General features: G+C 45.4%; 1 protein-coding gene across 5 annotated transcripts in view; it reads right to left on the bottom strand.

Moving 5' to 3' along the window:
• Nucleotides 1-223: 223 nt before the first annotated feature.
• Nucleotides 224-20,965, bottom strand: part of ebf1a (EBF transcription factor 1a) — a 55,685-nt gene continuing 34,943 nt past the window's right edge. The window contains exons 10-17 of one of the 5 annotated variants that reach the window (XM_023298144.3): nucleotides 19,625-19,751; nucleotides 12,308-12,396; nucleotides 8,879-8,944; nucleotides 8,126-8,288; nucleotides 6,834-7,013; nucleotides 4,728-4,925; nucleotides 4,414-4,482; nucleotides 224-3,207 (exon numbers count right to left, since the gene is read on the bottom strand). In XM_023298144.3, the coding sequence (XP_023153912.1) occupies nucleotides 4,415-4,482; nucleotides 4,728-4,925; nucleotides 6,834-7,013; nucleotides 8,126-8,288; nucleotides 8,879-8,944; nucleotides 12,308-12,396; nucleotides 19,625-19,751 (891 nt within the window). In that variant the 3' untranslated portion in view covers nucleotides 224-3,207; nucleotide 4,414. The other 4 variants (XM_023298146.3, XM_055016606.1, XM_055016608.1 and 1 more) reach the window with 4 other exon arrangements.

Here is a 20,965-nt window from a genome sequence, read left to right as displayed (position 1 = left end):
GGGAAGGGATGCAGGCCTGTTTCTGACCTGTGGAATTAGTCGAAGCCAGTCCTTCTCTATTCTTAGTCAACTGCCTGTCAGCTATTTGGGGACATTTTCGGTCAAAAAAGAGAAGAGATTCGTAATAACCACCCTCCTCGGTGCTCCATGGGTTGAATGAATCACAATTTTGCTCGCTGATCATAATGAGTCACGTTTAAAAATAAAATGACACCTGACAAAGTCACAGACAAGAGGTAACTTTAATTCAACATTGTGAGAGTCCAAAAGTTATCTTACAGCTCAGTTTTCATCAAAAACAATAACAATCTATACAGTAGAATTTTTTCTTCCCTTATAGAGCTGTTCAGTGTATTTGCAGTCAAAGACAAACAGAGGAAAAAATAGACACCAGCTATTTGGTTTGCATCTTTTTTTTGTTGTTTGTTACCTAAATACAAAACTTTGTCACCCATTACTGATATTCATATTCAGGATGGAACTTTGCTTACAAAGATGCCATTGTATGACAACAGACCTCTGTAGTTCATTTGAAACAGATATGTTGCGGCCCCTCCCGCCCCGGCACAGACCGGCACAGGCACACAAGTGCCTGAAAAACACTCGTCTGTCAGCAGGCGCCTCTGTTAAAACGGTCCTTTCTACCCACTTAACAAAACCAGGCTCTAGAAAAAGAAAAGCAGAGAGAAAAGCCCTATTCTCTGTCCAGCAACAGCTTGAAGACACACGGCAGACACAAAGAAAAGACTACAGAAATGGCTGATGGGCCAAGGAGCTCCCTTTTCATGCTTCGTCACATGTTCTTGTTCTGTTTAGCTTGTAATGAAGCTGCATTGTGCAAAGGCTAATACAGGGAGAGAAGGACTGGTGGTGGGGGGGAATCAGCTGTCAGGTACTGGAGTCAGACCTACGACTCCATGTGTGAGATTAAAATTGTGCTGTGACAGTGCTTGTCTTCACTGTGCGCCCCTCTGTACTACAATTAAAACAGCTCAAACTGTTGTGATCCCGTGGTTCTTGAGAAATATTACTGTCATGCTGTTGAAATGACTCCATTAATTAATTAAAAAAAGGCTACATAATTGCTACAAAAAAGACACAAGTGTTTCTGTGAACACTAACGTGCAGCAAGCACAGCTGAGACAGGCCTGCTCTGCCTGTCCTTCAAAGCGTGCCATTGCTGTAGTATTATAGTACATCGGGGTGTGTGTGATTGTTGAATTATGGCTCTTTGTGTTCTAGTCTGGCTTCACCACCAAACAGAGTGGGTTTGTGCTTTGTCCCCAAGTTCTCATGAATTCCTCTGTGGCAATAGACAATTGTGGTGAGGGTAGAAAACTGTACACGTGATTGAATGAAGAATGGGTTTGCATTGTTAAGGCATCTAGACTGCTGGTAAAGATTACAGTGACAGAAAAAAAGAGTATATAGATACAGTATGTAAGCAGGCATAAATAACACAGGAAAAGAAAGAACAGAGGGGGGAAAAAAAGGAACACAAAGAAAGAAAAACAGAGCAATTTCTTAGTTCTCTTGGTTTCCACACACAAAAAAAGAGTCACTCAAGAGAAGAACCCATGCATATTATCAGTTCAAGAACAGTATCAATCTGAAAGCCTCAAAGAGTTCAAACAAAAAGATATAGATTTACAGTATATATTAATGTGTGTTTATATTCTTAAAAAATCTACTTCAACCAAATACTCTGAATAAGATGCTACTTTTTTTGCCATACAATAAACATTTTCATAAGGAAAAAAACAGATTTTTTTTATTAACTTACAAATAATACAAAAATAGACAATGGCATGTTTTGAATCAACAAATGAAAGCATGGTATACCAATGCAAAACAATCAACATACAAAACAAACAAACAAACAAACAAACAAAAAAGATTTTAAAAAGTCACATTTAAATAGTGAGAGACAACAGTAAATAATGAAACAAAACACTGTGAAATATGTTCACTTACTGTATTAAACTTACACAACACAACTAAACGAGGGTGAGAGTCAATGTACAAATACAAGGGATAAATACATTATTTATAGGATATTTTACAGGAATCCCCTTTTTGTATCCAAATCCATGTTTCTCATGTTTAGCAGATGAGATATTGACAACACACAGTAAATCTATCTTCTGTACTGAGAAGCTGCCTTAAGACATTTAATGTTTACATTTCAAACTATAGCTATTGCAAAAAGAAAAGAAATGTCAAATGAAAAATTCAACATTTTTTTATATACAAAAATATATCACATATATCACGCATTTATTCTAATTTGCTATTTGCTAGACTCCTTCCGTACAGTGCTGGCTGGACGCACACATCCTCTGGCTTTTCAAGTCTTCACTAAAATCTCAGACAAAATGTCAATTTTGGCTAAAATCGTCAGCTTTTCTTCACAAGACAAGCAGAAAAAGCATATTGCAAACAGCTCAATCCTCACAGTTTTGTTAAAAAATTCAAACAAACAAACCAAATGAGAAAAAAAAAGGAAAAAAGAAAGGCATGGTTTCTGATGTTGAAACAGCATAGGGCGATTTTGATAGACCATTTTAGTTTTATGGGATAATTAGCAGCAAAATTGAAGGTTGATTTTATTTGTTTCTGTATTTCTTTGTTTTCTGTGTTGTTGACCTTTGTTTCCATTTGGCCAGTGTGTTGTTATGTGGTTTTAGCGAGCCGGCTAAGCTGAAGAAAGCATCTCCTATTGTGACAGAAGTTACGTAAACTTCATGGTCAAACCAACACTTCACTGTTGTTTGTGCGAGTTACGGATTGCGAGATGGCGTGGGGCCTCCAGTAATCAAACCCAAACCTTACAGGCATAAACACAAAGATAAATAAATGCTCTTTTCATGAGGTCAGTGTCACACTGTGGGCAAACTATCAGTCTCTATACACTCCATCCAACGCGGTGTCAGAGAAGCTACACTAATTCAACCAAGAGGGAAATAACATCACAAAGGTTCATATTGTCCCCTTTTTTTCCTCCTCCCCTATCCCTTCAGATGAAATCCCAATGGAAAGGCCTGAGTTTAACAGAGTCCTGCGTCTTATCTTGACTTCCTTCAGTTCAGCTCCGGAACATAACAGAGACTCGCCAGACTCCGCTACTGTGTCTTTTCCTCTCAACATTCCCAAATCTCCAGCTATCCCAGATCCTCTACATGGGTGGAACGATCATCCCAGGAATCGCTGTTTTGTGGGAAAAGAGGGGGAGGAAGAAGGAGCGAATGGGAGATTGAGGGTTAAAGAAAGAAAGAAACAAAGAGAGAGAGAGAGGTCAGTCATGTGATTGCTGGGTTTCATCTGTCATCACAACAGTCACATAACAGAAATGTGCTCCAGCATCTGGCGAACAAAGACGACTCTCCCTCATTATCTCTTCATTCCGAGGCCCCAGAATCAAAACATTTTCCCTCCGCTGTGCCGCTAACTTGGCGCGCAGCGACAGCATCGTTCAACTTTTCACAGGCCGTCTGAACAGCTTCATGCAAGAGCTGCCGCTGTTAATTGTTAGCAGTTACACTGTGGAAGCCAATTGTGCATCGTGGAGCATAATTCAAACATGAGAGAGGGAGAATGCAGTGACGTGGGATGACAGAGGTGATGAAATTAGGCGCCGCGCTCGAACATGGAAGTGGAACTCATGAGCCCGACAAAGGCAGCTCCACTCGCATTTTTACCTTCTTATATCATCCTCTCCTACATCTTCACCTCCCCACACTCCACCAACCCCCATCACCCCTTTCCCCTCTCCCTTTTTTTTTTTTTACACAGAAGCCATCACTGGGAGGAATTTTTCATATAACATATTGGCTCCCTATTGATTCCCCTCTCTCTCCAATCCACTAATTCCCAGGTTATTTCCTAAGTGTCTCCGGCTTGTTGGGATTAACAGAATGGTGTGTGTGTGTGCGTGCACGTATGTGTGTGTCGGTGTGATCCCCGCACAGTGGCCATTGGCCCTTGGGTCACCGTGGTCAGCGCTCATCAACGCCGACAGAGGAAGTGAGGAAGTGCTTAGCTTAGGGCTCTGATAAAGATTCCCATCCATCATTTCTCTCTCTCAGGATCTCAACACCATACAACATCCTGCCTAGACGAACGGCCCCGGCGCTGCGTTCGGTGGAAATGGGAGAACAGAATGACCCGTGGTGGCATAACGACCCCCTCCCACCCTCCCTACTGAGACACCCACTGCAGCACAGGCAGGAAGCAGGAAGCGAAAACGGGAAATAGAACACATATGGTATGGCACGCTGTCTCTCGGACAAGTCAAGAGTGACAAATAAAAACAGAAACGAGAAGGAAGGGTAGGGCAGGATGGTGCAAATGAGCGGTCTGGGATAGCGTGGGGTGGAAAGAAAACAGAGAAAACGAAAGAGAGGGATAACGTACTTCAGGAGAAGGCCAGGCCCTGCAGAGAGCTGGCTGATGAGTACTTGCTAGAGTCCACAAAAGACTGATCTACAGTGAGGAAGGAGAGTGGAGAAGAGGGTCAAGGAAGGCAAGGAAGGAAAAACCAGGAGTGAAGAGGAGGAAGAAAAGGAAGATTGGAGGAAGAAGTGGGGGTAAAAGTGAGAAATTGTTATCATAAGAGGTGGAGAAAAGCCTGAGAATGAATAATACTGAGTAAAACCTTTTACGCTCATCAACTGCGGCTCCAAATTCATGTAAATCAATGCAAGGTGGTTACTTGTTGAGCATCTTACCTTGCAGGCTGTTAGCATTAGCGCTGGTGCACGTGGGAGGAGGGGAGTTCTGGGGTCGAACAACGGGGGCAAAGGCGCTCTTCTGCTTGACGGCGGCGGACACCATATTGGCCGGAGAGAAGGAGAAGATGCCAGAGGAGCTGCTGCAGTTGGACGGCAGGCTGGTTGACGACGCCATGGTCGGGCTGGACGGGACGACTGAGAGGAGACAGACGGGTAGGAAAGGGTGTTTAAGGAAGGGGGTCGTAGGGTGCATGTCAGGGAAGAAGGACGGGGAGGAAAGATGAAGGCAGAAAAGGGGGAGTTAGAGAGAGGGCCGAGGGCAGAGGACGGGCAGACGGGACGAACAGAAAGGGACTGGTCAATGGATGATGGCAGGAGGGATAATGTTTTGGACTCATCAACTGGCTCAGACTTGTTTTTGCAATGTCTCGTGTTGTTAAGCAATTACCTGGAAATGAGATATTCCATAGCTAAGATAAAAAAGGTGTGTTTAGTTGTAAATTTGCAACTGAAAACAGCCCAAAGCCCCTTTTATTCTCCTCTGATCAGTCTGTTTTGATGACTCATCCTGTGCTCAAGGGGTGAAGTGGGTTGGTAAACAGCTCCTCACCTACTCGGAGCGCGGTAGCCGTAATTTGTTTTCAAGGCAACTTACAAACAAGGCCCTCCCACATCACCTTTATCACAGATAACCAAGCAACACATTTCAACAGCCAGAGCCAGTGGTTCCAATAAATTTAACAAATGAGCTGTTGCCATCTGCTTGAAGGCAACATATTTCTTCACAGATTCTTTGTGGGTTTTTTTTTGTTATCTTGAACATCAGTTGTGGGCCATATGTCACAAAGTGGCACATTCATGTTCAACTTTCTTCTTTGTCACTTGTTTAAACTGGACAAAAAGTACTCTCAAGTTAGCAAATATGTAAACATAAGCAGTGTCAGGATGACTTTGCTGTATGTCATATTCATGGGTCAGAGTTTACCACACTTGAACACACTGCATCATTGCATCATCATTGCATTTCCATTGGAACAGATTGATTTTGCCATGAATTTTCTGAATTAAACATGACTCTGACCAGGCCTGAAAGTCCTCAGTGTGAGAATTTATTGACCTTAGCTGCACGTTATTACTAGCTTCGGTTAATTATGTTAAGATTTAAAATGCAAGACAGTGGTGCAACATTTTGAATAGCAGTTCTACACATTTTTATTTGGTTCCTTGCAAATAAACTGAAGGATTAATACAAGATATTTGTGAGCTGGATTTACTCTGGCTACCGTAAATCACAATCACCAAAGTCACGCATGCACGCACGCACGCACACACAAAAATGGCCAGAAGGTTATTTTTGCAACCCAAATCCTGTCTTCCTCTGACATCATCCCATCCATCCACTTCTCCTCGGTTTGTCTTTTGTCTGCTAATACACTAAGAGCATTTTCCCCCTCAGTGATTTTACAATCAACTGAGTCGTATTTCACCTGCCCTCTGATATCTGCTTCTGCCTTTATTGTTGTTATTATCCAACACTTAGCTTTTATGGCTCTTCCTGACAAATCCTTGCAATAAAGTCATAATCCATTTATGAAGGGGCCTAACTAATCAATTAATGAAAATTGGACCTACAAAGGCAGGCCGAGGGGCCATTGATTGAAAGTGTCTGTGTGGGGCCGATGAGCCTGTTAAAATACTTGTTAACACCCAGGAATCAAAGAGCTGAAATGGAATTGCTTCTCTAGCAATTAGTTTATTGATTTAATCAAGGGTCTTTAATGTAGAGGGTGAATGTGTGTGAGCAGAGGTGGTGGGGTGTGTGTGTCGGGAGGGGGGGTGTTCGGTGATCTGCTCCCCTGGCCAATAAAGTGGGGATTTGCGTTTGACTCTGCTCTTAAAGAAACAGATGAGCCAGCTGAACTGCAACACTTTCTTCTCGTGTGTCAATTTTTGTTTCCGACTCAGTTTCTCAATTCCTGTCAAAGGCTTATTCCGTCATGTTCAAAGCGCCCCGATTTAATCTTTTTGCCTTCTGCGTTGCGATTTTGTCACCCTCTGTTGTTTTTTTGTTTATTTTTTCTAGGATGTGGTGTGTTTACTCACTAGCATAGGGCGAGTTGCCTGCAGATCCATTGAGGAAGTTGGGTGAGGTGCCCAAAGTTGCCATGCCAGAGTTAGCGTAGCCATTCATGCTAGTGGAGACAGAGCTGTAGCTACTCTGCTGGGGAGTGGAGCTGGGGACATAACCATGAGGGGACACACTGCTTGTACTCCTACTGAAACCTATGGACAGAGAAAGAAAGGGAGACAGAGAGAGACGAGATGTTAGGGGGGTTTTAGCAGATGACAGACAAAACAATAAAAAAAAGCTTACATGCAGAGCCGTCAAGTACTCTTTTCCTTTTGCTCGACGAATGGACTTAGCATTTAAAGCCAGGAGAAATTCTCAAAAAATCTTAGGTGGCATACGGCAGAGCGAGAAAGGAATGAACAGAGCGGAGGAAGAATGATCCGAGAGGGATCTAGAAGCAATCCAGCTGCTGAAACCAGAGGACTTTAACCTTACTGGCTCCTCTCCAGAATGAGATATATTGATAAGGCAATTAACACTAAAAGGCCTCTGCAGCTCTCTTGTAATTTAGAAAGAATGAAGCATGTATTTCTGACAGGACCTTTCTCTGCTTTATGCGTTACAGGAGCAGCTAACAGAAGGAAGACAATGTAGGAAGGAAGACTATAAATGTACACCTCAAGCCCAACATGCTGACAGTGGAGGAAAAAAGAAAACAGCTGGAATTGAACATCAGGACCCTCTAGTGCAACAAGAGCTGCCCTTCAGTACTGCTGTCTTCACGCATTACTCTTCAGTAATTACGTCGCACCAATTCTCATCTAAACAAACTAAGAAGCTGATATCTGCTGTTTTCTTCATATCAGATGAAGATGAAGGACATAGGGAGCTCATTGGAATTATTGAGACATATCCAGAGGCTGGTCCATCCACTCTCCTCTTGTTCCCCTGATACATGTGATGAATCACCACTGACTGCACCCACATCTCTCTCTGTCAGACAGGGGCCGACCCCAGTCTAATATACACACCCCTAGGACCCACTCATATTTCTCCATCGTACTCCATCCGTGGCTCTCTTTTTCTGCATTCTTCACTCTCTCACCGTCATTCTTTCCTTCTTTCAAGTTTCCCGTTTCCTCCCGCTGCCTCCTCCTCCTCCCCCTGTCCTCCTTTTGCTTTCTTATTTGCTCCATGCTCCTAAATCACCCTCTCTGAATTTCCCACATGAAAAATAAATTCTGTATTGCACCACTCATTTTTTACTATCCATCCCAAAAAGTAAAGAAAAAAAAGTGACTTTGCCAGTTTCCCCGTTGCTCACCCTGATTAGCTGTTTGTGCCACCTCTGACCCAGTGAAGGAGTTTACGGCCATCATGCCGGCATGGACGGAGCTGCTGCCAAGGCTGGCTAGCTGGTTGTGCCCTCGTGGCACTGTTGTGTAGAGGGCCTCGGCGATATCCGCTGCTCGTTTCAGGATCATCTCCTGACAATGAGGAAGAGGGGGTTAAAAAAAGAGAAAAGTTGTGGTTAGCAACAGAGAAGAGACAGGAAGAGAAGGAGAAAATATACCCTTGATGCAGACTTTATAGCCTCACAAGATTGCTAGATCTCCACTCAAGATATTGTAAACTCAAGCAGCGGCTGAGTGGTTTTGATCAGTGGTCACTGGTAGTGGTGGGATTGATTCCAGTAAATGGAGGAAATGCTCATTACCAGACTCATCAAATCTTTAGCCTGCCTCTTCGTCCCTGCTTTCCATCCTCCTCCTTAATCCCACATCTCCTCCTCTGTCACTCTCACTATTCTCATCTCCTCCCTCTACATTTAGTTTTCATTGTACTTCTTCTCCCTTCCTCCTCGGCGTACGAGCTGATAAAAGCGCTAACATATTCCCATGTGTATGTTTGTGGGTCCCAGATCCTCATGAACACAGCAGGGGGCTGCAGGGCCAGCGGAGACACCGCCTTTGATGCCGCCAGTGGTCCGAAAACCACAAGCATAATCCCGTCTGAGAAGAAGATATTGATGTTTGTGTTGAAATGTGTGTCGGTGGTGGTGTTTTTTTGTGTTTACCTGGTTATTGTGAGGCATCCCGTACAAGGCCTCTACCAGGTCTGCTGCTCTCTTTAAAATCACCTCCTACAATCAAGCGCAGACAGAGGAAGGGGATTGATCATGAGTGTGACGGCTCAGAGAGTTCAGTCACTTTTATTACATTTCACTTCTTACATTATGCTGTGAATGCAGAACAGAGAGTGCGAGAGAGGAAAGAGGCAGACAGAGGAAGGGATAGGAAGAGAAATGGACCTATCCCACCTCTTTGTTACTAGCTGGGCAGTTTGGGAGAGCAGAAGATACTGTTATCTGTGAATAAAACATGAGCCTATATCTCTCTATCAGTCAACCATCTTCTACATCTTCTCCCTCCCTTCTGTCACTGCCAGATCATGAATCTCGGCCCCCCTACATGATCACGCATCAATCTCATTTAACACAACATATCATCAGGTTGACGACCATACAACTCCGCTCGTCAGCTGGGACACACCCGTCTCCTGCCCTGTATTAACCCTGGTAATGATCCGAGTGAATAGCCCTGCATCCACTTTGTGTGATAAATGTAGAACATCATTGCTCAGGTGAAAACCGCCGAGTGGAATTTCCCACATCAAACATTTATCCTAACGTGGTGTTGCCGCTTCTCCGCGCTCATTTTCCGACCGCTTACCCTCCTTTCTCTCCTCGCTCTGGCTCTATTCTTTTCTCCCTCCCTGAGTGTATGAGTGTGTGACTCCAGGCTCTATGTGTGTGTGTGTGATGTAGACACCTACAGCCCTACGAAACCCTTTTTAAAAGTTAATGTGCCGGGGCCAGGATATATGCTGGAGGCGCGACAACCAGAAAATTGCAGCCCCCTCCCCTCCAACCTTCCCCCCTCGTTTCTTTCTCTCCCCTCTGTCTCTTGCACTCGCGCACACACACACGCTGTGCGTTATACTCTCCTGAGTGTATCCCTCGCTGTGAACAAGCCCTGGAGCATGTGTGCTCTCTGTTCCGTGACACACCGCCTTTCAATCAGACCTCATATCTCACACACACACACACACACACACACACACACACACACACACACATGCACACGGAGGCGTAGCCGCACACGCAGCCACGCACATGTGGAGGCTGTCGAGCACACCCAGGACATGACGAGAGGGTCAGCAAAGCAATAAAGATTGTAGAGCGCTGTCCGAGGTGCTAAATTCACTCAATAATGGGAGCGCTGCCTCTGTGTTAACCTCCCATTACTAGCACTATCTGGGTGGAAGGCAGAGAGGAAGGGAGGGAGGGAGGGGAGAGACGGAAAAGAGGGGAGACCAGAGAGGAGGCCTGCTTGAGGTGATTGAGAGATGTAGAGGCCCTAGGAAGGTAAGTGGTTCTTTAGTATGTATGCACCGCTCCTCGCTTCCTTCTCCCTACTTTTCCTCGACGCCCAATGCCTCCCAGGGATTGCTAGATAGGTAGATGGATGGATGAAGGGAAGGAGGGGATGAAGGGGGAGGAGGAGGAGGAGGAGGTGGAGGAAGAGGAGGGGAAATGAGGGAAGTGTGAGGCATTAGGACGCGAACAGATCTGCGGCTGGAGTGAAACGCTACTACAGGAGGACGAGTGAAACCTTCATTTAAATCATCTCTGGCCTCTCTCTGCACCAGCTCCTTACTCTCTGTACATCTCCTCCTCCAACATCTGTCGTCTCCTCACCTGTGTCTCTAAGAACTACTTTCTCCTCCTCCTCGCTATTAATCACTCCCCCGTGGTCCTGGGCTCTGTCTGTACCTATCAGTCTCTCGTTAGCAGAGGGATCTGTCCAGTAGCTAAACGCGATTAGGCAGCGCTCCAGAGTCATTCTGATAAACAGATAAATGTGGTTAGCGCCGTGTTGCCTCCCAAGCTCTGCTGCTGTAAGGGGAGACCATTTCCTGGGCGCAGGGTCTCTTCCCGTAAAGTCAGGCCCACAGAGACGTCAACAGGAAGGGGAACCTGATCCAGAGCAGAGCCTGGCCTCGTCTGGCAGGGCGGTCACTCATTAGCCGGCCCCAGACCCCCAGCTACAGCACAGCCTGAGCTAAACACCCTGCAGTCTGGCTACCCAGCGCTCCCTCCTCGCTATGACTGCCTGACTATTAGCTGCAGCACAGTATGGGGGCTGTTTTCAGCTGGACACTGGATCATTACCACAACATACAGAGATAAAACATGCATTGGCATATATCCTGCTTGTTCCCTCCTCAGTGTGTTTGGGTTCATTAACAATCCCCCTCGCAAAAAAGGTGCCAAGAGTGGAATACGTTATAATCCCAGTCAGTTTAATCTCATTTAAAAACTGACCTTAAGAACAACCGTGGGGAGACTTTGCCAAGGTAGCCAGCCATGAATGGACATTTGTAGCTCAAGAAGTTGCCAGCATATGCCCCTCTCCTGCCCCTCTCTAATGATTGAGGCCAACAGTTGAGAGAAGTGTGGTCGACAAACTGTTATTACCTCAATAAAGGCACAAATCAATAGAGCTGAAATGAACAACCAGGCCTGCCAGCTACCGCTGTTCATTTAGAAGAGAAAGAGACACCACCAAGTGAGGGAGAAAGAGGAGGAGAGGAGAAGAGATGGATGGATACAAAGATATTTAGAGAGATACAGGGGGTTGATAGGCTAAAGACCAGAACTCACTGGGACAAGTCTCGTATCCACCAGACATGACACACAGCGAGGACAAGTGATTTCTCTATCTTCCTTCTGCATCTACCTGGGCTCTCCGTCTCTGCCTCATGGTGACTTCCCTCCACTGAGTTTGTGTGTGTGTGTGTGTGTGTGTGTGTGTGTGTGTACACGTACAGGCATGGAAGGTTGTGTGTGTGAGTGCATTTCTGTGTGTATGTGTGTGAGTGTGTATACGCTGCTTTGTGGATGTGTGTGTGTGCTGGAAGTAATAAAGTCCACCCGGGGTTGACTTCGATCCACTGACCCAGCAGGAGGTAAGACTGGACAGCTATGATGGATCACCTAACCTGCTTCTGCCTCTCTCTTTCTCTCTCCCTTCAAACTCCTTTCCTCCCTCTCTCTCTCTCTCTCTCCCCCTCTTTTCCTCCCTCCATCTATCCCCTTTCCTCTTCCACTTTGCCAGTCTAAATGACCTTATACTCGGTGGAAGGATGAATAGAGTTGCTTGTGCATTCGGTGCACAAATAAAGTGTTTGAACAGAAAATGACCATGGACATAGGATTACATGTTTATGTGCGTACTGTCATGTATGGTCTACTGTCAAGTGTACAGTTATCCCTCTGTGAGTGAGGTCATGCTGCCCTTGAGCCATGTATACATCCATATGTGCTATGAAACTCAAGAAGTTTTCCATACATCTCTGTACCACTGCTACCAAGACAAATTCCTATATCGCGCTTGGCAACCAGCATGAGCACAGACACATGAGAGGAGAGAAGCTACTGTACCTTGGGTAATCTCTCCTGGTCTCCGGGGTGTCTGGGGATGACCTTCTGTAACCTCTGGAAGCCGTAGTCTATGGTTGGTTCGTTCAGTGCTAAGCATAGAGGGAACAGACAGAAAGACAGAGAGAGAGAGAGAGAGAGAAACATTTATTACTTGATTCTTAATAATGACAACCCCTACTGTTCAAGAGCAACTGAGAGATACAGCAGGAGGAACAAGTGACAGCAGACATGAGTGACTCGAGCACAGCTTTACATGAATATTTCAACATTAAACTAAACACGCTGAAAATGTGGGTGTTCTCTATTAAGTCTGGTGTGTGTCTTTGTTTGCCTGTGATGTAATGAATCTCTCTCTGTCGTCTGCTTTGGTGGTTAATAAAAAGACTGTCAGGAATCAGGCGGAGTGAATGTGTGTTTGTGTGCATGCGTGTGTAAATGTGTGTGTGTGTCCTGTGGTCTTGCGTTGATCAGCAACTAATATAAGCAATTACAGAGCTTGGTTCCAATATAACAAAGGCTTGATCGCTCCGGGGAACAAGCTAAACACACACACACACACACACACACACACACACACACACACACACACACACACACACACACACACACACACACACACACACACACACAGAGAGAGTCAGATCATCCAGGCAGCAGGGAGAAAGCACTCTCTCTGCATGCTGTGGTCGTGCTACGGTAATTGAATATGAGAAGATTTACCATGAATATTTAAACATTAGAATAAATACAATGAAGATCTGAGGCTTATAGTACAAACACTTCAGAAGAGGATTGTTGGATAAGTGCTCTCTCCACATAATTCATTCCTAATGTACTGTCTAGCTCTCTCTCTCTCCTCTGTCTTTTACCCTCTGCCTCTTTTTGCGGGCAGCCTGGGGAGTCAAAGCGCAGTCTTGACTACTTTTCTGGCCCATAAGATGCTGCTCCTGCATAGAGTTTGCGGCCATGTATGTTGCGTTAGCATGTGTGTGTTAAAGGAGAAAGAAAAAAGGAGTCATTATGCGTGAGAATGGCCTGTATGTGTTTACGCCGTCCGTCTGTTTCCCCTGTGGGTCGCAGCTTGGACGTTTCCTGAGGGCTGATGCCCTGCTCGCCTCACATCTGAGCAGCCAGGCTGACTAGGCGGCCCCCAGAAAAAGGCCCCTAGAGGCTATGAGTACAAGCTGTCCTGCTGGACCTCTAGTGACTTTACCATGGCTCCTCCCGAGCCGTCCGCTCAAACACACAAACCAGGGGGAAAAAAAGGAGAGCACAGGAGCAAGAATAGGTGATGCTCTGTTTTGGCAACACAAACGTATTTGGACAGCTCTCCCAGCGGACCGTTCCAGTAATCCATAAGAGTGAATGAAAGGAAAGGTGAATAGCTGGAAGCAAAGAGAGGAAAAGTAGAAGTCGAGATGCCAGAAGCAGGCTCAGCTTCCGAAGAATGACACACATTACAAGCCAGCTGGTCCACTGATAAAATAAGCCAAAACAATGAGATGATCACATGCAACAAATAAAGTATGAATTATTTCTGAGGACAAATATTTGACATTACTTCCCTATTCTCTGATCTCTCTAAAGCCTTAAGGAGGATTTGCCCTGGATTAGGCCTGCAGTCTGAGGAGGGGATTGTTCCGACAACATCCTCTCTTTCATCTCAAAGGCTTTTGTTTTTATGATGAATTTTTTATCAGTTCTCCACAATGTGCCAAATGAGCCTCGAGTGAACAATAGCATAAAAACTCCAAGACATACAGAGATACCCCTATTACAAATAAAGAGACAATTTTGGTAATTGAGGGAGGAAGTGATATTGTCTCAGCTCGTTTTCAAGGACCATAAACCAGAAGAGGAGTATGTGGGGGACAACGCACACCACTAACTACCTGGCTGTGTCTCTTTAGGGATTATCTTGGCTTTTTATGCCCTTATATCCATGCTCAATATCTCACATTTCACACCAGGAATTAGTGCTGGGAGGAAAAAAACTGTTCTGCCTCGAAAGAGGAGTGGTACGCTGCTACACTCCAGGATTCAAAGCACACTCTCCTATACAGGTATATTTATAATCCTTAGCTGTCGCTCTCCAGAAGAGCAAATCAAAGCCAGTAAAACATAACTGCCATAAATAAATGAATAGATGAGCAACAGCCCTGGACTGGAGGGATTCACCTAGCAATCACCCACATCAGATCAGATCAATGCTCATGGAAATTTCATGAAGCCTAGAATCCACATCGCTTCATATTTCACTATAATAACCCACAGAGCCGCAGGGGGAGTGTGTATGAAGGGGTGAGGGTGGGGGAGGTAGGGAAGGAGGAGAGGAGGCCAGGGTGGATGGAGAGGGGGAGAACAGGAGTGTCAGAGGTATGAGGGGTGGGGTAAAAAGGGGTGGATGTTTGGGATGCAAAGAGGTAGGGAAACAGAGGGGGAAGGAGGGATAATTGAGAGGTCAGAACAGTGGAGTTGTCCTGGAAACACAGAAGGGTAGGAGGAGGGGAAACTCTAGTCAGTGTCCAGTTGCCCTGTCTCCTTCTCCTCCGGTGTCACAACACTTTGTGCGTGGGGAGGTGAGTGGGTAGTGTACTTGCAGGGTTAGGTAATTGGCTCTGAGGCTTGGTGTTAACACCTTAACAGGCCCTCAGACAGTGGGTAAGGAGCTGATCATATCACAACCTCCTTTCTTACTCCTCCCCCCTCCTCTCCCCAAGTCACACCCCTCCTCGCCTCCCCTCCTCCCCAACTCCCCATCCTTCCCTCCCCTCTGCAGTCTCCAGTGCTCAGGTGTGATCTCATAAGCGCTGCCTGGCGATCGATGCCGCCAGTGGCAGGGGGTTCAATAGCCCTGAATTACGGCTTCATTTCTGCCCCCCCACCCTCCTCCTCCTCTCTCACACAGATGAGAGCTGCTGCTGCCCCCCCCAACACCACACACACACACACACACACACACACACACACACACACACACACACACACACACACACACACACACACACACACACACACACACACACACACACACACACACACACACACACACAACACCCCCACCAACTACTCACAATCCAGATCAATACCTTACAATCTAATTTTTATCCATTTTTCCATAAACCCTGAGATTGCGTTTATTTGCAGAATCCGACAAGCTAAATAAAGCATCGCTTGAACATGTCAGGGAGACTAATGCATGGCTGGAAATTCATACAAAGAAAACAGATGAGTAGAGCTTTTTGCTCCTAAAGGAAGGGAGAGGCTGAGCCTGAGAGAGGGGGGAGAAGGAGGGAAAGATGGGGGGGATTAGAGATTCTACAAATCAATGGAGGTGTGGATACTACTACAACCTAAGCTCTAATTATCTGTTGCAAAAAGTGCTTGTCGACAGTTAACAATACCTGACAGCACAGATCCTCAGCGGCAGAATGCAAATTCTAAAAAATCGGGAAGAAAAGGCTGCGCTTGAATTAAGATATAGGAAAACATAAGAAATCATTGCCTCTGGTGAATGCTTCTCATTTCAGTAGGATATAAAATAATCTACATTCGAAATTCATTTACATCATCATCATGGAGCAGATGCTCCTGTAATAAGAACGGAGCATGCTAAAGAGGGAAGACAAGCCACATGGTGCAGAAAATTAATCTCAATCTTAAATAGAGGTGTGAATTTCCTCGCAGTTAAGACTGTGTGCAGTAAACGTGAATGTATGCAGCTATCTCAGCTGGCCTTGTCTCCAGCTGTAGACCAGCCGTTTTAATCAACAGCAGGCATCCGCCCAAGCTCAATAAAAGACAGCATTCACAAATAGGAGCAAGACAAGTAATTGACCAGCTCGTGGTTGCACCCCACTTTTATTGCCAGATGACTACATGCCGCAGTTGTGCATCTGTGATGTGTGAATGTACTCATGCGTGAGTGTAGGTGTATTACATGTGCATATGAATGTAGAATATATTTCCAAGTCTATGTTAACTTTATATACACAAACATGCAAAAGATTTTCTATAACATTGTGGTATCAACACAACCAGCATCTGATATCCATACAAATTTAAAGAGCTCAGGTGATGTCTAATCAAACCAGTCTTTCTCAATGTGTCTCACGTGCAAATTTCATCGCCATGTGGGACAGTTTGATTGGGGCTCAAAACTTTACAGAACATTCTCATGCTTACAACACTTTCTTTGGCATCATCTGTGTTTCACTCCAGCGTCTGTGTCTACAAAATGAGAGACAACTGACAGTCCTTCCTCCACTCCTAAAACTAATTTGGAGCGCAGAGGCAGGCACACAGAGACGGAGAGAGATGTCAGCAGCAGCTGGTTTAAATTCTGTTCTTGACTTTTGTCTTTTCCCCTCACTGTTCCTGCTCCTCCTTGGTGCAGCTGAGTGATGTTTCCTACACACCTAATCTGCACTCAGTGCTGAAAAACTACCCCTAATGTTTGTGTGTGCGCGTGAGTGGATGCGTGTGGGCGCGCATGGTGCCAGCCTTAATGTGAGCCAGCAGAGCCTTTTAATATCAGCAGAAGCTGTAGTGGAAGCACTAAGCAGACAAGGCTGCATACTGAGGAGGGAGGGATTGCCTTTTGAACGACAAGGGTGATTCATCAACTCCCCCAATCTATGGCCAGTATCCCCGTTTGGCGCATGCAAACACATACACACAAGCATGCGTACACACAGGCCCCACTGGTGGAGTATTATCACTTTATATTGCACGTTGAAAAGAAAAGTCAGAGCTTCCCTGATGAATGTTACAAAGACAGCAATCCAGTAAAAGGTGATACACAACCAAACATGGAGATGCATTTGTACAGGGGAGCGGAGGAGAGGGGGAGAGGGGCAGGCAATGACCTGATAATGAGAGAGGGAGAGCGAGAGAGGGAGATTAGGGAGAGCTGTCAGCCCCAGAGGTGGGTAAGGCAGAGGGCAGAGAAAGGAACAGAAGGGGGATAAGGGGATAAAAAGACAGAGGAAGAGCAGGCAATGAAAAAAAACATTCTTTTATTCTTATCAGTGGATAGCTTAATTGCCTTTGATGAGTCTAATTGGAGCTTTCTGAAGTCTAATGGCAGAGGAGTCCTCAGAGACGGCAGAGGACACATTACTGTAATAGCTTCCCTCTGAATCTCCTCTGCACCAAAAGTCCCTATGCTTGTCTCTTCTGTCCGGAGCTACAGCTGAGTTTCTTTCCATTTGGCGGTGGCTGGTTCTGTAGTATCAATAATCACTTGGAGGAGGGTGTGTGTGTGTGTGTGTGTGTGTGTGTGTGTGAAGGGGGGAGAAATAAACCTATAGATAGGGTTATGCATGAGTGTGAGTGTGTGTGTCGGTTATGTTTGCAAAGCAGCAGTAGCAGCAGTATTGGGTATGTGTTGACTTAATTAGGTCTGTGAGCTGCTCGCTTTCCTCTCCTCAGCAGAAGTTGATTAGCAATGCCAGCTGTCCCCAATGTAATTCAGAGTGTGCATGTGTGTGTGTGTGTGTGATCGTGCATGCACATGTAATATATGAGTATATGCATGTCTGCTAGTGTGTGGCTGTGTGGACGTGTGTGTGTATGTGCTAGCTGCCAGCTGCCATGCAGTGCTGCCAATCCTCCATGATTAGTACCCACTGGCAACTGGGCCCAAACTGGTGCCAAACAGACCCAGGAGGGCAACATGGCCCATGGTAATCCTCGATCCCTCCATTGCATCCTTCTCCACTCTCCTCTTTTTCCTCCACCTCTCTCCACTCACATCAATTGCTTTTTTTGTGCTCCAAATTCATTCTCCGCCTCTTATTCAAGACACCAAATGTGAGCAGGTTCCTCCTCGTTGGCAGAAAGCAAAAATGATGAAAAAAAAGAGAAAAAGAATGGGTGAAAAAGGAGCTATGTGAGAGGTACAAATACCCACTGAGGGTACATAGCAGTGGCTGAAGTGAACTGTGCGAAAAAGTAGAACTGGGATCTATGCCTCGACACGATTGACTGTCACTGTGAAGATGCCAGCGCTTGGCAAGCAGCATCACAGTGTATGTGTTCAGCTCCCAGTGGGTGACCTCTTGCTACCTCTCACCTGTTGAGATTCCTCTATGTGCCTCCATAGAAGCCAAGAGGCAGATAGAGAGAGAGCGAGAGGAGGATGAATTCATTCAAAGAAGCAAGTTTTGAATAAGTGAATGTGACAAGGTGAAAGAGTGGAGGGCTGGGAAGCGATAGGGCGTTTATGCATACGGTTCCCACATGTCTGGCACATTAAAAGGCTGCGTACACACATATACACACCAGCACACACTTCTATACACACAGCTCTATGAGTTTGGCAGACTGTGGGCTGTTGGACAGCTCTGGCATGGCAAAGGCTGCCCACCCATCTGCCCTCTGTCTTAGTAATGCAGTTACTTGTCAACGTGTGCGTGTGTGCTCGGTATGCATTCACACACATGTACAAACAAACACAGGCACCCTATCGCAGTCTTTCCCATAAGTACACAAACCGAGTCATAACTGTGACGCATGGACATGGATTCGGTCCATGCACAGTAATTAGGACACACACAACATGCAGAAAATGCATGCTTGGTGATGCGACGCACACGCTCTCTCTCAGTTGTGATTTTGTCAAATGTTGGCAATTCCAGCCGGGGCTTACAGCCTAAGTCTATCAGTGGTTGAGATTACAGACAGATTTATGTGATTCACAATCTCCCAGAGGACCTGTGGCCTCGCATTGGTTAATCACCGCTTCACATTCACTCTCTCTGCCGCTCTTTTCACCGCACAGCTATAACTCTGCACCGATACACTCTGATGTAACACTCGAGCTATTCATGCACACACTCTCTCTCGCACGGGCCTCTTCCTTTCTGAATCACGCCTTCGACAGGGTTAATTCTAAATAATCCCTCTAATCAAAAGGTTAAACCTCCTCATGACCTTCACCTGCTTCATAAAAGAGGGCAAATACTTTTCCTCCTCTGATCAGCAGGCTTTTTCGCTGAATTATTGAGTCACGTTATTGGATTTGAAATTGTTTAGCATGCACGTTTTGTCTTCAAGAAATGGTGCGGAGAAATGACAGCTTATGAACTGTTCACCACGTCAGTTTTAGCAGATATAGCAAAAAGTGAGACTTAATAAAACTTAAAGCCAGTGTGCAAAGAATTTTTATGTGATTATTTTTTTTCCACACAACGCCTTATTCATAAGTTGTAGGCTGAATTGAGAGAATCTGGGAGAAAACCGCATTAGAAAAGGCAGCAGTTGGTAGATTGGGTGTGCATTATCCCCTCAGATTGCACCACAAATGAATCGTACCTGTGTAGATGAAGCGTCCAGGTGTGCCTTTGCAGAACTGTTTGGATTTGTAGGACAGTGTGACCTCCACCACCCCAGGGATGTGTCTGGGTGGAGTCTGCACACGAATGGCATGGGGGGTGATCAGCTACGGAGAAGCAGAGGAGGGCAGGCAGGTGGATTAATGCAGTGAAACTTCATATCTAAACATGTGCTCAGGGGACTGTTCTCCACTCGTCTTAGACCTTTCCTTTGCAGCTTTGACTTTCTTTCTTTGTATAATAAGCCTGAAAATGATGCGTTAGCGCTAAAGCCCTCAGGTGGCCTTGTAGCCCAAGGCAATGTCACTGTGAGGCTTAGGATGGTTATCAGTGCTGACATGGACTCTGTAAGAGGGGGTTCAAAAGCAGTTAGCTGTTTATGAATAAAACACACTTTCCTCTGCATACACCTATTGAAGAGTATAAGTAAATGTATAATACGCTTGTCTCTGCTGCCCCTGTCTCTGTGTCTGTCAGCCGAAGCTGTCTAGCTGCCGTTAGTCACATTAAAGCACCACTGTGTCTTAAACAGGCTCACTTAGTGTGGCTGATGAGCCCACTCGCCATGTACATGCGTGTGTGTGTGTGCACGCTGAAGGGTCTTTGAAGGAAAACGGTAACTAGACAAAACACAGATGAGACCTCACTGAGTGCTCGTTTTCTGCACGCTATAGTGAACTAGCACTCAAAGCTCGCAGTGCTCAAAAGCTATCAATGCTGCTGCCAGCACTCTGTGTACGTGCATGTGTGTGTGTGTGTGTGTGTGTGTGTGTGTGTGTTGTTCTAACTGTCCCTTTCATTGCTCACTTAGCTAGGCTTTCATTCTACCATTGTCTGGCCCCACTCACCTCTCGGCGAGATAATATAGGAGCTTTTTATAGAATTATTCCTTTACTAAAGAGAAAGCTGTTTAGCTGCACCGCTCACTGACCTTCAATTTCACACATACACTACATTTACATTTTAGTCATGTGGCAGATGCTCCTTTACAAAGGGATTCTTACTGTACGATGTGCACATATTTTCAAGAAGGCAGATAGTAACATAATAAAAGACAGGAGGGGAGGTGAGCAGAGATGTGACAGAAATAAGAGCTGCCACAGAGAGAAATGAGATTGCAGGCTGCTGTTCACATTGTAAAATATTTCTGATATGCCCTTACAGGAATACAATTAATTACTGCTTTTTATATTAATTAATCCATTTATTACTTATTTCAATTAGTTGATTACATTCTTGAGCTATAAAATACCAGAAAATAATGATAAACGAGTTTTGCAAGTTCCAAGAGACTACACCGTGGTGGTTTTCAGTTTGCCTG

The sequence above is a fragment of the Amphiprion ocellaris genome, chromosome 13 (assembly GCF_022539595.1).
Source record: "Amphiprion ocellaris isolate individual 3 ecotype Okinawa chromosome 13, ASM2253959v1, whole genome shotgun sequence".
NCBI classification, from domain to species: domain Eukaryota; kingdom Metazoa; phylum Chordata; class Actinopteri; family Pomacentridae; genus Amphiprion; species Amphiprion ocellaris.
The sequence above is the reverse complement of the archived record's forward strand: the minus strand, read 5'-3'. Positions and strand labels throughout refer to the sequence as shown.